This window comes from Oncorhynchus gorbuscha, linkage group LG05 (assembly GCF_021184085.1).
Source record: "Oncorhynchus gorbuscha isolate QuinsamMale2020 ecotype Even-year linkage group LG05, OgorEven_v1.0, whole genome shotgun sequence".
Lineage (NCBI taxonomy): Eukaryota > Metazoa > Chordata > Actinopteri > Salmoniformes > Salmonidae > Oncorhynchus > Oncorhynchus gorbuscha.
Genome location: NC_060177.1, coordinates 65,664,362 through 65,679,113, shown reverse-complemented (window position 1 = coordinate 65,679,113; position 14,752 = coordinate 65,664,362). Strand labels below are relative to the sequence as shown.

Here is a 14,752-nt window from a genome sequence, read left to right as displayed (position 1 = left end):
GGCACGACAATGCCTCTTCCCCGCCCTGTCAGGAGGCTGAAAACATTTGCCATAGTCCCTTCTGCTGAGAGCATCTTTTTAGCCATTATTTTACCAGGTAAGTTGATTGAGAACACATTCTCATTTACAGCAACAACCTGGGGAACAGTTACAGGGGAGAGGAGGGTGATGAATGAGCCAATCATAAACTGAGGATTATTAGGTGACCATGATGGCTTGAGGGCCAGATTGGGAATTTAGCCAGGACCCCAGGGTTAACACCCCACTCTTACAATAAGTGCCATGGGATTTAATGGCCTTAGAGAGTCAGAACACCTGTTTAACATCCCATCTGAAAGACAGCACCCTACACAGTGTCCCCAATCATTGCCCTGGGGTATTGGGATATTTTTTTAGACCAGAGGAAAGAGTGCCTCCTACTGGCCTTCCAACACATATTCCAGCAGCATCTGGTCTCCCATCCAGGGACTGACCAGGACCAACCCTGTTTAGGGTTAGGGAAGTAAGCCAGCAGTGGTATGCAGGGTGATACACTGCTGGCATACTGGTTGACTGGTTGCATCACCCCTTGGTATGGCAACTGCTTGGCATCCAACCACAAGGTGCTACAGAGGGTCGTGTGTACAGCCCAGCCCATCACTGGGTCTGTCAAGGACTCCAGCCACCCTAGTCATAGACTGGGGTCAATAGGACCCTGAAACAGTTTCTACCCCCAAGCCATAACACTGCTAAATTGTTAGTCCGTGTAGGTATTGGTTAACTATTTAACTATCTGCATTGACACTTTTTGCACTTTTTTGACTCATCACATATTATGCTGCTACTGTTTACTATCTATCCTGTTGCCTAGTCACTTTATCCCTACCTATATGTACATTATCTACCTCAATTACCTTCTATCCCTGCACATCGACTTGGTATTGGTACCCTGTGTATGTAGCCAAGTCATCATTACTCATTATGTATTGATTCCTCATGCTATTATTTTTATTTTATTGACATGTTTTTCTCTCTGAATTGTTGGGAAGGGTGGCCTGTCAGTAAGCATTTCACTGTTCGTCTACCCTTGTTGTTTATGAAGCATATGACAAATAACTTCATTCGATTTTTATTTGATTTGAGTTGTTGACTAGTCAAACTCTTTCAATCTAAAATAATTGTACTGCTCTCTGAATAGAAGAGGAGGAGGAAAAAGAAGAAGATTTATTGGTTCAATAAGGTGATTTGGGGTGTGGTTGAATAGTTTTCGTGTTATCAATGAGAAACAGACAAGCAGAATCTTGCATAATCCTGCACAAATGAATGATACTTTTCAGTTTGAAATATTGACAAACATTTTCATAATGACAGTACTTCTGTCTATCCACTTTGAGGTGACGCAAAGTATCTCCACTCTCACCAATCACAGACGATAAGGGGCCAATATGGGAGTTGTTGAAATGGCACATGACGTCAGTTGTAGTACGCAGCCGCAGCGGAAAAAGTGACAATGGTCTTGATCAAGGAATAGTAAGTCCAAACTTTTCTTGATTTTACTGTAATGTGTGTGATAATATACAATATTTTTGAATACTGCGATTCTTCGTAGATGTTTTTACTCAAATAAAAACTTTGTTTGGTAGGGTGGGACTGTTCAGATCCGGCCTACCGGATGACAGCGAGTCAGCATAGGCTCCTAACATTAGCCGACGCACCTTTCTTTCGGCTTTTCACTGCTATTGTGCTAGCCAGCTGGATATCAAAGTACAACTATATGGAATATTTTTCGATTATCTAGTATCGAAAGGGTACACTTCCTAGTTAGCTGGGAATCGTATATTATCGTATATTGTTTGGTGTAGGTTGAAAGTTCAGCGTTTTTGTAGCTTACTGTCGATAATGGTAACTTTCTAGCTAGCTACCTAGCGGAAGGGAGACTGAAGTGCACGCGTACCACTGCCTGTAGAAAGAACCCAGTTTCCCAAAAGTATCTTAAGGCTAAGTTCATCGTTAGAACCGGTTTTAACGATGTACGTAGCCTTGTGGTGCGTTTGGGAAACGGGACACTGGTGTGTTGAACAGGGTTGCCAACTTTTGCCGGTGCTCAAGTCTTCCTGGCAGGCTAGTGATTTATGAACTTTGACCAAACTGCTGACCAAGGACAAATCTGCTTGTGAGAGAAATAACAAGGGTGCATCGGACATTCTTTACCGACACTTGGTGTGCCAATGGTTCCCAGTTGAAACAATCAGTATGCCTAATCCAGTCTGATTCAGGAAGACATTTGTATGTCTGAAGAGGTAGAATGTACCCCAATTTGTGTTGATTGTCAGTAGGCCTATACATTTTTATTCAACTTGATGTGATCCATGTCATTGATTCTTAATGTAGCTATACCCTGCCTCGTATAAAAGCCTACTAAACTAAGCTTATGGCTATAAGGGGGGGATCAGTGTTTAGTCATATCATGTGTGTGGAGTAACCTCACCACATTCAGAATACAAAACAATTTAGTAGGGAGATTATTTTCTAATCTTTGTTACACTAATCTATTGCAGAGTTAAGAAACACAGTCTTTGAGAAACAAACCCGTAGGCATGTCCTGAATTTGTGAGCGTGTAGCCTACTGCAGATCCACGCTGAAGTTGTGTGGCTGCTCTCATGCACATGCCACTCAGATTTAGGCCAATGTCACTATTTGTTAGCTCACAAGGCTGAGAATAGACATCCTGTCTTCAATAGCCTCATTTTTGTTATGAGAGGTAGTTTCATCTGTCTTTTATTTTAATAAAAATAGCCTAATCTAGCATATTTCAATAAGTGGTGTGGTTTGTATGACCTTGTTACATGCCAAACAGTGAAATCTTGCATTGCACCAGTTTGGCCTTCACGGCCCCTGTCTGTCAGTCACTGTAGAGTATAGGCAAGGTCTCTCCTCGTTGCCTTCTTTACTCGCGATCTGAAAACCCCAGATGCGCTCTTTAAATGTCGGTAAAGCGTATACCTCAAGTGCCCATTCCTGAATGCATCTCAGAGCACATCGGATGTTCCTTCACTCATTCACACACATTGTTAAACGACCAACAAATGAACATGTACAGGATTTACTTACTTAGTCCTATTCAGTTATCAACGACATAGGCTAATAAATAGCTTAATACACTGCTTGCATTTATTCCAGACACAGATTTAGGTGAAGATAGGCTAACTTGCTTGTCCCATATATTGTTCACTTTAGTGAGAAGCAAAACTTTTCTCTCCTGACACGTATGCCACATTTGTACAATAAAAAAATAAATCTACATTTGTCATTTTATTTTCTAATGATCTGTTGCTCAGTAAACATGCATGGGTGAGAATAAATAATAATATCAAGCAAGCATGGGCTTGGATAACGACAGATGTCATCAGCAATGGAATAATATATGGGCAGACAAAGTAGGCCTAGTTAACAATGCCAAGTAGACAGACAAAAACAACCAAAAATGCCTCAGCAAAGTTGAATGGAAATAACAAGATTGAACAACAATGACAAGCTACAGATTTAGATTCATACACGATGTTTGGAGAAGGGGAAACTTGTGGCCTGAGATGAGTTGCTGTGTGAGTCTGTCTGGGAAAATGAGAGTCGGTGGAGAGCGGCTTGTTCTAATTCAATCATTGCAGCAGGCTCAACCTTTACCCCGCCCAATTCTTTACATACAGAAGCACTAGCCAATAGTTATTCAGAGCACACAGCACTTCATACTGTTTGAGTGAAAGAGATGCGTGCTGGCGGCCGAAAAATACTTTTTTTCTGATCAATGATAATTGCAAAAAATACTTTGCATAATCATATTTGGAAAATTCTCCATATCCGTTACGATACTCGTTTAGTTTGAGGACTGAGTACACTTTCTCGTAAATGCATTTTAAGTCTCTATCCATTCTCTATATGGCTTCGTGTGTGACAAAGCATAAAGTCTCAGGCTAGCTTGTTACAGCAGTCATCTTCCGAACTGAAAAGCACCCTTGTTGCCTGGGTATATGGATAACCGGCCTCTGTAAGATGGTCACTGGTTGTAATGCTATTAGGGATGCACCGATATGATTTTTGGCCGATACCAATATCCAATATTTTCCTTGCCAGAAAATGCAATAACGATGTTTGTTTGATTTTTTGCAGCCTTTTAAGCATTCTAATACCGTTAAATAGTTGAACACACACACTGATCAAAAACTTCTACAGATGCACAATTGAGAGCATCCTGTCGGGTTGTATCACCGCCTGGTACGGCAACTGCTCCGCCCACAACTGTAAGGCTCTCCAGAGGGTAGTGAGGTCTGCACAACGCATCACCGGGGGCAAACTACCTGCCCTCCAGAACACCTACACCACCCGATGTTACAGGAAGGCCATAAAGATCATCAAGGACCACAACCACCCGAGCCACTGCCTGTTCAACCCGCTATCATCCAGAAGGCAAGGTCAATACAGGTGCCTCAAAGCTGGGACCGAGAGACTGAAAAACAGCTTCTATCTCAAGGCCATCAGACTGTTAAACAGCCACCACTAACATTGAGTGGCTGCTGCCAACACACTGACTCAACTCCAGCCACTTTAACAATGGGAATTGATGGAAAATATATCACTAGCCACTTTAAACAATGCTACTTAATATAGTGTTTACATACCCTACATTACTCATCTCATAGATATATATTGTACTCGATACCATCTACTGCATCTTGCCTATGCCGTTCTGTACCATCACTCATTCATATATCTTTATGTATGTATTCTTTATCCCTTTACACTTGTGTGTGTATAAGGTAGTAGTTTTGGAATTGTTAGGTTAGATTACTCGTTGGTTATTACTGCATTGTCGGAACTAGAAGCACAAGCATTTCTCTACACTCGCATTAACATCTACTAACCATGTGTATGTGACAAATACATTTTATGTGATTACCAGTAAAACATAATGAAAACCTATTTCTTTCAATTACTTGCGGTTTCGTTGTTCAGTCGTTTTGTTCAGTCGTTTCATTCTCAACCAGGATTTCATCATACATGTCAAGCAGTGAAGTTTCAGCTCTGTCTGTCCGTGGCCTCTCTTCCTCGGTGCGCACTGCCACCGTGTCCGTTTCCATCTTGTCCAGCTGTGTCTGTAACATTTCACGTAAACCCTGTTTCTTGTCTGCATCGAAGTAGCGGCCCTTGTACCTAGCATCAAGCATGTTGGCGACACAGTATAGAGGCTCAGTGAGTGCCACCGAATCGCTTGTTCACAGCCTCTAGTAGAGTACTTTTACAAGTTTTAATCCCACAGTCTGTGTCAGCAGTTTTTTTTTGAGCAGGTGTTGTCAATGTCATGACAGAGGGTATCACGTCTGCTGCAGATGCAGTTGATGAGCTTATTTCTCCAGTCAGTTGTTCGAATGGAGCTAGGAGTGTGCTCATGTTCTGAAATGCCATTGAAATGACATGCTCTTGCCAGCATACTTGGGGTCCAACATGTACACTGTGGCAGAAGTCACACTGATTTATTTCAGATTTTCAGTTTTCTCTGCTTGGTGCAACACTGAAGTGGGCAGGGCAGTACGGATTTCTTCTCTTCAGACAGGATGGCATTGTTTCCCTCAATCTGTGCAATGGCTACAGCTATAGGTTTCAGGCTGCTTACCACTCTCCCAAAGCACATCATCCAGGAGGATCCTCTTGATGGGGCTGTCCATATCGGCAGATTGATATGGCCATTTCTTGGAGAGACTCCTTTCCCACCAGGAGACTGTCAAACATGATGACAACACCACCCCAACGGGTGTTGCTGGGCAGCTTCAATGTGGTGCTCTTATTCTTCTCACTTTGTTTGATGAGGTAGATTGCTGCTATAACTTGATGACCCTTCACATACCTAACCATTTCCTTGGCTCTCTTGTAGAGTGTATCCATTGTTTTCAGTGCCATGATGTCCTTGAGGAGCAGATTCGATGCATGAGCAACACAGCCAATTGGTGTGGTGTGAGGGTAGGACTCCTCCACTTTAGACCAAGCAGCCTTCATGTTCGCAGCATTGTCTGTCACCAGTGCAAATACCCTCTGTGGTCCAAGGTCATTGACTGCCTTCAGCTCATCTGCAATGTAGAGACCGGTGTGTCTGTTGTCCCTTGTCTGTGCTCTTGTAAAATACTTGTTGAGTGGTGGAGATGATGTAGTTAATTATTCCTTGCCCCCGAACATTCGACCACCCATCAGCGATGATTGTAATACAGTCTGCTTTCTACATGATTTGCTTGATCTTTACTTATACTCTGTTGAACTCTGCATCCAGCAATTGAGTAGGTAACGCATGTCTGGTTGGAGGGGTGTATGCTGGGCAAAGAACATTCAGAAATCTCTTCCAATACACATTGCCTGTGCGCATCAGAGGTGAACCAGTTGCATACACAGCTCGAGCAAGACGTTCATCAGCATTTCTGACTACGTTCCTCCATTGAGTAAAAAAAAACCTTCTGATTCTAGGAGGACCATGAGCTGTTGCTTTCGATAAGGTGTCTGATTTATAATTTTCCCCTCATAGAAATAGAGGGACTTTTGTCTGAGGTCGCTTGTGAGAATTGAGGGAACTTGATGCACTTGGCCAGATGATACTGCATCTTTGTTGCTTTCTTCACATATGATTTGGCACAATTTGCACATGTACACAGCTTTTCCGTCTACATTAGCTGCAGTGAAATATCTCCACACATCAGATAGTGCCAGTGGCATTTTCCTTTAAAGATTCGTTTAAAAAAATGTACAGGTAAATAATACAGGTAAATAATTAAGCAATTAGATTAAATGACTCCTTTGAAAAAAATATAATAATTATGAAACGTATGGAAACGGGTGAATTAACACTCCTCAGTTAACAGGCTCAAGCAAGCTAAAACCAACATGGTAGCAAAAACTAACTAGCAGAAATTGTTAACAAGTTATAAAGGATTTAAACACACTTTGCTGTAAACTACTATTTACTAGTTAACAAAAAAATCATGTATGTCATATTAAATATATTCACCTCACCCAGTATTGTAATCAAAACTTACTAGAAGGCATGTAGTCCTTGGCTCAGACAGTGTAGTAGTGTGGGCTCGAGCATCTCATTTAGTGTGCAAGATCTTGAGAATCAGCTGTACATAGGGTTACAATTCCATTGAATTGGGAATAGTTTAACCGAAATATGGCATAAGACCTAGAATTGACTGAAGTGTATCCCACAAAAAGGTTCACTGTTAGTCAGTGAACAGCTTTGACATCGGTTTTGTACATCAGCGTTAAACTAGACATCGGGCCAATGCCGACATTTTTAGCAAATATCAGCTGATTTCTGATATGCTTACCGATTTTATATCGTGCATCCCTAAATGCTATTCTTGAATTGTTACTGCTTTCAAGGCTATGGTCAATGGTGTCATTTTAGAGTACCACAGCACTGTTTGGTAAATGGTTGTAACTCATTGGTTCTTCTATGTTTAAGGTTAACCATGGATCAACAGAAAACAAAGAGCTTCCTGATAGTAGAGCTACATATGGATGGAATAGGCTTTTAGCACCCTTTATATACGAGAGAGAGTATATAATATATTCTTTGAAGGAAAACTGTTTCTGCATTCCTTTCTCTATGATATTCTTGTCTGGTTTTAGTGGTCATTGGGTGGGGTAACGCTGCACACAACACCCTCTGTGGCTGGATGAGCTGTTGGGTAGTCTCTCTGGTTTCCATTTAGCTGAACTTGGCAGTGTCCTGACTGTCAGGCAATAGGTTATAGCTGGAGCTGCCTTCATCATGTCATGTGACGCAGGAAGAGTGACCTGGAGTCATTTCCTGTTCCTGTGCACTGAGGGAACCTCTCATGGAAGCTGAGTCCACTGCTGCCATCATCAAACAGGCTGATGGGAGCTACTTCAGTCACATGGCCTTGCACAATGAAAATTATTATAGCTGCTTTGGCCAAAAAGAAAGCAAGGGTATCAAGTCTCACTTTAAAAATAATTTTTAAAAAAAAATATTCCTCTAGTCATTTGTTTATCAAAACAGCAACCCATTCTGAATTCCACGAGGCTAGTAGAGAACACATGTGGCTTGTATGCCTATTGGAACTAAATATATCCCACTCATTTGTCGACTCAGGCCTAGATTTGATGGCCAGTGTCAGTCAGTGTTCTCCATAGAACCGTGTCTCATCTCTCTTTCTGCTCTTCTCTCTTTCAGCCGTGTGGTCTTACCCTGTACTGTGGAGGAGGTGAGTACATCACAATTTAGATTATGGGTAATTCATCTTTACAGAACATGCAAGTTGAGGATTCAACCACGTGTCCTCCTTACCGAATTCCGATGCGCACATTGAAGAAGTTAGAATAACTGTCAACATTTGCTTTTAGTCAACCATGAAATCTAAGTTTACTGGCCGTGTACAGAGATTTTCAGATACTATTGCAGGTGCTGCAAAATGCTTGTTTCTAGCTCCAACATTTCAGTAATACCTAGCAATGAAACATTTAAAAAACAATACACATATAATCCAGGGGGAAAAATGAAGATATATCAGAGTGAGCAATGTCAGACTAAAATATTTAGTGCATTCAAAGTATTCAGACCCCTTTTTAAAAATTGTTACAGCCTTTTTCTAAAAGTTATTAAATAAAAATGTTCCTCAATCTACACACAATACCCTATAATGACAAAGCAAAAACAGGTTAAGATATTTTATGCAAATGTATTGAAAATAAAAAAGCATAACTTATTTCCATAAGTATTCAGACCCTTTGCTATGAGACTCGAAATTGAGCTGAGGTGAATCCTGTTACCATTGATCATCCTTGATGTTTCCAGAACTTGGTTGGAGTCCACCTGTGGTAAATTTAATTGATTGGACATGATTTGAAAAGGCGCACACACACACCTGTTTATATGTAAGGTCTTACAGTTGACAGTGCATGTCAGAGCAAAAACCAAATCATACTGTGAAGCATGGTGCTGGCAGCATCATGCTGTGGGGATGTTTTTCAGCGGCAGGGACTGGGAGACTAGTCAGGATAGATGAACAGAGAAAAGTACAGAGAGGTCCTTGATGAAAACCTTCTCCAGAGCGCTCATGACCTCAGACTGGGGCGAAGGTTCACCTTCCAACAGGACAACGACCCTAAGCACACAGCCAAGACAATGCAGGAGTGGCGTCGGGACAAGTGTCTGAATGTCCTTGAGTGGCTCGATCTTGATCCCGATCTTACATCGCTGGAGAGACCTGAAAATAGCTGTGCAGCAACGCTCCCCATCCAACTTGACAAAGGTTGAGAGGATCTGCAGAGAAGAATGGGAGAAACTCTCCAAATACAGGTGTGCCAAGCATCAAACCCAAGAAGACTCAAGGCTGTAATCGCTGCCAAAGGTGCTTCAACAAAGTACGGAGTAAAGGGTCTGAATATTTCTGTAAATTTGATATAAGTTTTTTATTTTTAAAATAATTTTGCTAACATTTCTAAAAAATCTGTTTTTGCTTTGTCATTATGGGTTGTGTGTAGATTAATGAACAAATAAAATGTAATACATTTCAGAATAAGGTTGTAATGTGGAAAAAGTCAAGGGGTCTGATTACTTTCAGAATGCTGTGTGTCATTTAAAAAAGAGATTGTGTATGGACAGGTGTGTGTGCAGCAGTAGTTGGGCTATATAGGATGAGCCAGGACTAGAATACAGTATACACATGATGTATGTAAACATTATTAAAGTGACCCAGTATTCAACGGCTATGTACATAGGGCATCAGTCTCTAAGGTGCAGGGTAGAGTACTGGGTGGTAGCTGACTAAAACAGTGACTAAGGGTAGTGGTGACTGTTTAACAGTCTGATGGCCTGGAGTTAGAAGCTGTTTTGCAGTCTCTTGGTCCCAGCATTGATGCATCTGTAGTAGAGGTCGACCAATTAATCGGAATGGCCGATTTTCAAGTTTTCATAACAATCGGAAATCGTAATTTTTGGACACTGATTTGGACGATTAAAAAAAATGTAAAATAAATGTACACCTTTATTTAACTAGGCAAGTCAGTTAAGAACACATTCTTATCATCAATGACTGCCTAGGAACGGTGGGTTAACTGCCTTGTTCATGGGCAGAATGACAGATTTTTACCATGTCAGCTCGGTGATTCAATCTTGCAACCTTACAGTTAACTAGTCCAATGCTCTAACCACCTCATTACCTTGCACTCCGAGGCGACTGCCTGTTGCGCGAATGCAGTAAGAAGCCAAGGTAAGTTGCTAGCTAGCATTAAACTTATCTTATAAAAAACAATCAATCATAATCACTAGTTAACTACACATGGTTGATATTACTAGTTTATCCAGCGTGTCATGCGTTGCATATAATCGATGCGTATTCACGAAAAAGGACTGTCTTGCTCCAATGTGTACCTAACCATAAAAATTAATACACAAGTATATATTTTTAAACCTGCGTATTTAAGTTAATATTGCCTGCTAACCTGGCTCTTTGCGAACTCTGAAGACTATTTCTTCCTAACAAAGACAGGCAACTTCGCCAAACGGGGGATGATTTAACAAAAGCGCATTTGCGAAAAAAGCACAATCAAGCTGTACCTAACCATAAACATCAATGCCTTTCTTAAAATCAATACACAGAATTATATATTTTTAAACCTGCATATTTTGCTAAAATAAATCCAGGTTAGCAGGCACAATTAACCAGGTGAAATTGTGTCACTTCTCTTGCGTTCATTGCATGCAGAGTCAGTGTATATGCAACAGTTTGGGCCGCCTAATTTGCCAGAATTCTACGTAATTATGACATAACATTGAAGGTTTTGCAGGAATATTTTTGACTTATGGATGCCACCCGTTAGATAAAATATGGAACGGTTCTGTATTTCACTGAAAGAAATGTTGAAAGAAATGTCTTGTTTTTCGAGATGATAGTTTCCAGATTCGACCATATTTAATGACCTACGGCTTGTATTTCTGTGTGTTATGTTATAATTAAGTCTGATTTGATAGAGCAGTCTGACTGAGCGATGGTAGGCACCAGCAGGCTCGTAAGCATTCATTCAAACAGCACTTTCGTGAGTTTTGCCATCAACTCGTCGCCGTGCTTTAAGCGTTGAGCTGTTTATGACTTCAAGCCTATCAACTCCCGAGATTAGGCTGGTGTAACCGATGTGAAATGGCTAGCTAGTTAGCGGGGTGCGCGCTAATAGCGTTTCAAACATCACTCGCTCTGAGACTTGGAGTGGTTGTTCCCCTTGCCCTGTAAGGGCTGCGGCTTTTGTGGAGCGATGGGTAACGCTGTTTCGAGGGTGGCTGTTGTCGATGTGTTTCTCGTTTGAGCCCAGGTAGGGGCGAGGAGAGGGACGGAAGCTATACTGTTACACAGGCAATACGAAAGTGCCTATAAGAACATCCAATAGTCAAAGGTATATGAAATACAAATTGTATAGAGAGCTTGTCCTCTAATTCCTATAATAACTACAACTTAAAACGTCTTACCTAGGAATATTGAAGACTCCTGTTAAAAGGAACCACCAGCTTTCATATTTTCTCATGTTCTGAGCAAGGAACTGAAACGTTAGCTTTCTTACATAGCACATATTGCACTTTTACTTTCTTCTCCAACACTTTGTTTTTGCATTATTTAAACCAAATTGAACATGTTTCATTTTATTTGAGGCTAAATTTATTTTATTAATGTATTATATTAAGTTAAAATAAGTGTTCATTCAGTATTGTTGTAATTGTCATTATTACAAATATAAATAAAAAATAATAATTGGCCAATTTAAAAAAAAAAAAAAAAAAAATTAAAAAAATTCTGTATCAGATTTTTTTGGTCCTCCAGTAATCGGTATCGGCGTTGAAAAATCATAATTGGTCAACCTCTAATCTGTACCGCCTTCTAGATGGTAGTGGACAGGCCTTGACTCAGGTGGCTGAAGGCCTTGATGTTCTTATTGGCCTTCCTGTAACACTGGTTGATGTAGATGTCATTCATGGAGGGAAGGCATGGAGAGCCCTGCGGTTGCGGATGGTGCAATTGATGTACCATAAAAACCGACAAGATGCTCTCAGCGGTGCATCTGTAGAAGTTTGTGAGGGCCAAGCCAAATTTGGGGCGGTAGGTAGCCTCGTGGTTGGGTCAGTAACCGTGGTTAGGTCGTTGAGTCAGTAACCGAAAGGTTGCTAGATCAAATCCCAAGCTGACAATGTAAAAATCTGTCTTGCTGCCCATGAACAAAATAAAAACATGTTCAGCCTCCTGAGGTTGAAGGGTCCTGTTGCGCTGTCTTTAGGAGGGGACCATTTCACGTTGTCAGTGAATGCCGAGAAACGTGAAGCTTTTGACCAATGTTCCCCTCTAAGCTGTGCACTGCTGCGCACCACCTCCAGGACTGCCGGACAGAAGAAATGCCGTGCAGCGCAGACGCAAGATATTGAACTTCACCCCGTTTTTGTGTGTGATCGAATCAACATTTATATCAGCCTCGTTTCAATGCAACAAACCAAAACAAATCTAACTTTGCAAGATTGAGTGTGATTTTGTTGTAGGCAGAGCCAGAGCGCAACGGAGTATAATTTTATTAGTGGAGGTAGCCCACGAGCGGTCTTTAAATCACCCGCGAGTGAATGCGCTTTTCAGTTCAGAGCTGCGCGTGTGCACATTTGTTGATATTCTTTGCTCGTTGGCGTGTTATAGATAAGTATAGGTCAGTGATGTGGAGTTACTGCTTCCTACAAGAGCACAAAACGTGTAGGCTACATTTCAAGCTGTCTTTGAAAATTTTGCACAATGTTCAAGTTTCTGCTCACAAGACCTACAACTTTCTGGGGGTGGTTTGCCCCCCCCTGGGTTAGAGTGCATTTTGCAAAAAACAACAACATTTTGGTGGCCACTGGTATGACTGGGCGATATGGCCAAAATATTATATTGTGGTATTTAAAAAATATATATATATATTTTTTTTTTACTGTGTTTTATATTTTTTAATAATACAAGTTCTACATTTCCTAGATGAGTAGTGGGTGGCAACACATACATTCAAAGTGATTTCAATGGGTCTTTCTCCATTTCAGATTGTTTTGTACTGTTCAACTTCAACCCCACAAAAAGTAATTTTCATCCATTTCTGCATTTGAGATCAGTTCTAAACTGCCAGTTAGGGCTAAATGATATAGGCAAGAAATTTTTACCAAATGTTGCTTTAAATCGCAAGTCAAATTGCAAAACACTTGGGTTACCTGTTGGAATCATGGAAATGGAATGTCTTATATAGTTAGAATATAATAGTGGGAACTTTTAATAGTGTTTGACATGACAACGAATGGAAAAATGCCAGGGAGGAGTTATTGTGACAGGGTAGGAACTAAAGTGTTGATAGGTGTTTCCTAAGGGACCCTATAATCTTTGGTTACATTGAATGTTTTCTCTTAACTACTTCATGTAGCTAAAATATTGTAACGACCCTGGGTTCCACTTGACACCATCACTGTTATTATCAGGCTGTAGACCTAATTACTCTTACTCAGTCAATTTGCTAGCTAGCGATTAGCAAGATTTAGGAACAACCTTGCTAAGAAAAGACAAACTAGCTGCATAGACCATGCAGACTGAACGCAAGTGTCTCGTGGTGGAGGAAAAACAAGTGCGCTCCTTGAGTGACAGGAGCCGGAGCCGGGGCTAGGTCTGTGTGGAAAGCGGCATGGAGAGAGAGCGATGACTCAAGTAGCGAAGTAAACTATAAAAATTAACGTTACACACTGCGTATCACATTTGACAAGCCAAACATTCAAATACCATTATAGAAGGTAAAGTAAAAACCCAAGCCGGTCCTCAATACCGATATCGCAAAAGGTTCCATCTGAAATACACAGCGAAATTATTGAATACTTTATTGAGTTTACCTCCCAGATTGTAAAAATGTGTTGTGGTATTGTGTAGAAAGACTTAAACATTTTAAATGACAGACACAGACCGACAGACATATAAACTTGGGCAAATTAATTAATTTACAATACATTTATTTGCAATACATTTATACATTTATTTCCCTAAGGTCAATACCTCTTTTATTATTGTTGAATTCCGTTTTAATGCCTGGCTTCCACGAGGTCTCTATTTTATTTGGACCCGAATGAGGCTCTCCGCTACTTATTGTTCCTGCAGTGATTGTTCATCAAATTTATTTATATAGTCCTTCGTACATCAGCTGATATCTCAAAGATCTGTACAGAAACCCAGCCTAAAACCCCAAACAGCAAGCAATGCAGGTGTAGAAGCACGGTGGCTAGGAAAAACTCCCTAGAAAGGCCAAAACCTAGGAAGAAACCTAGAGGAACCAGGCTATGTGGGGTGGCCAGTCCTCTTCTGGCTGTGCCGGGTGGAGATTATAACAGAACATGGCCAAGATGTTCAAATGTTCATAAATGACCAGCATGGTCCAATAATAATAAGGCAGAACAGTTGAAACTGGAGCAGCAGCACAGTCAGGTGGACTGGGGACAGCAAGGAGTCATCATGTCAGGTAGTCCTGGGGCATGGTCCTAGGGCTCAGGTCCTCAGAGAGAGAAAGAAAGAGAGGAGAGAATTAGAGAACGCACACTTAGATTCACACAGGACACCAAATAGGACAGGAGAAGTACTCCAGATATAACAAACTGACCCTCGTCCCCCGACACAAACTACTGCAGCATAAATACTGGAGGCTGAGACAGGAACGATCAGGAGACACTGTGGCCCCATC

The 14,752-nt window shown here is 41.1% G+C and overlaps 1 protein-coding gene across 2 annotated transcripts in view; it reads left to right on the top strand.

Moving 5' to 3' along the window:
• The first annotated feature begins 1,392 nt into the window (after positions 1 to 1,392).
• LOC124036314 (phosphatidylinositol transfer protein beta isoform) overlaps positions 1,393 to 14,752 on the top strand; it is a 45,343-nt gene continuing 31,983 nt past the window's right edge. For both annotated transcript variants that reach the window (XM_046350739.1, XM_046350740.1), the window contains exons 1-2: positions 1,393 to 1,509; positions 8,217 to 8,247. In XM_046350739.1, the coding sequence (XP_046206695.1) occupies positions 1,490 to 1,509; positions 8,217 to 8,247 (51 nt within the window). In that variant the 5' untranslated portion in view covers positions 1,393 to 1,489. The remainder of the gene's footprint in view (positions 1,510 to 8,216; positions 8,248 to 14,752) is intronic.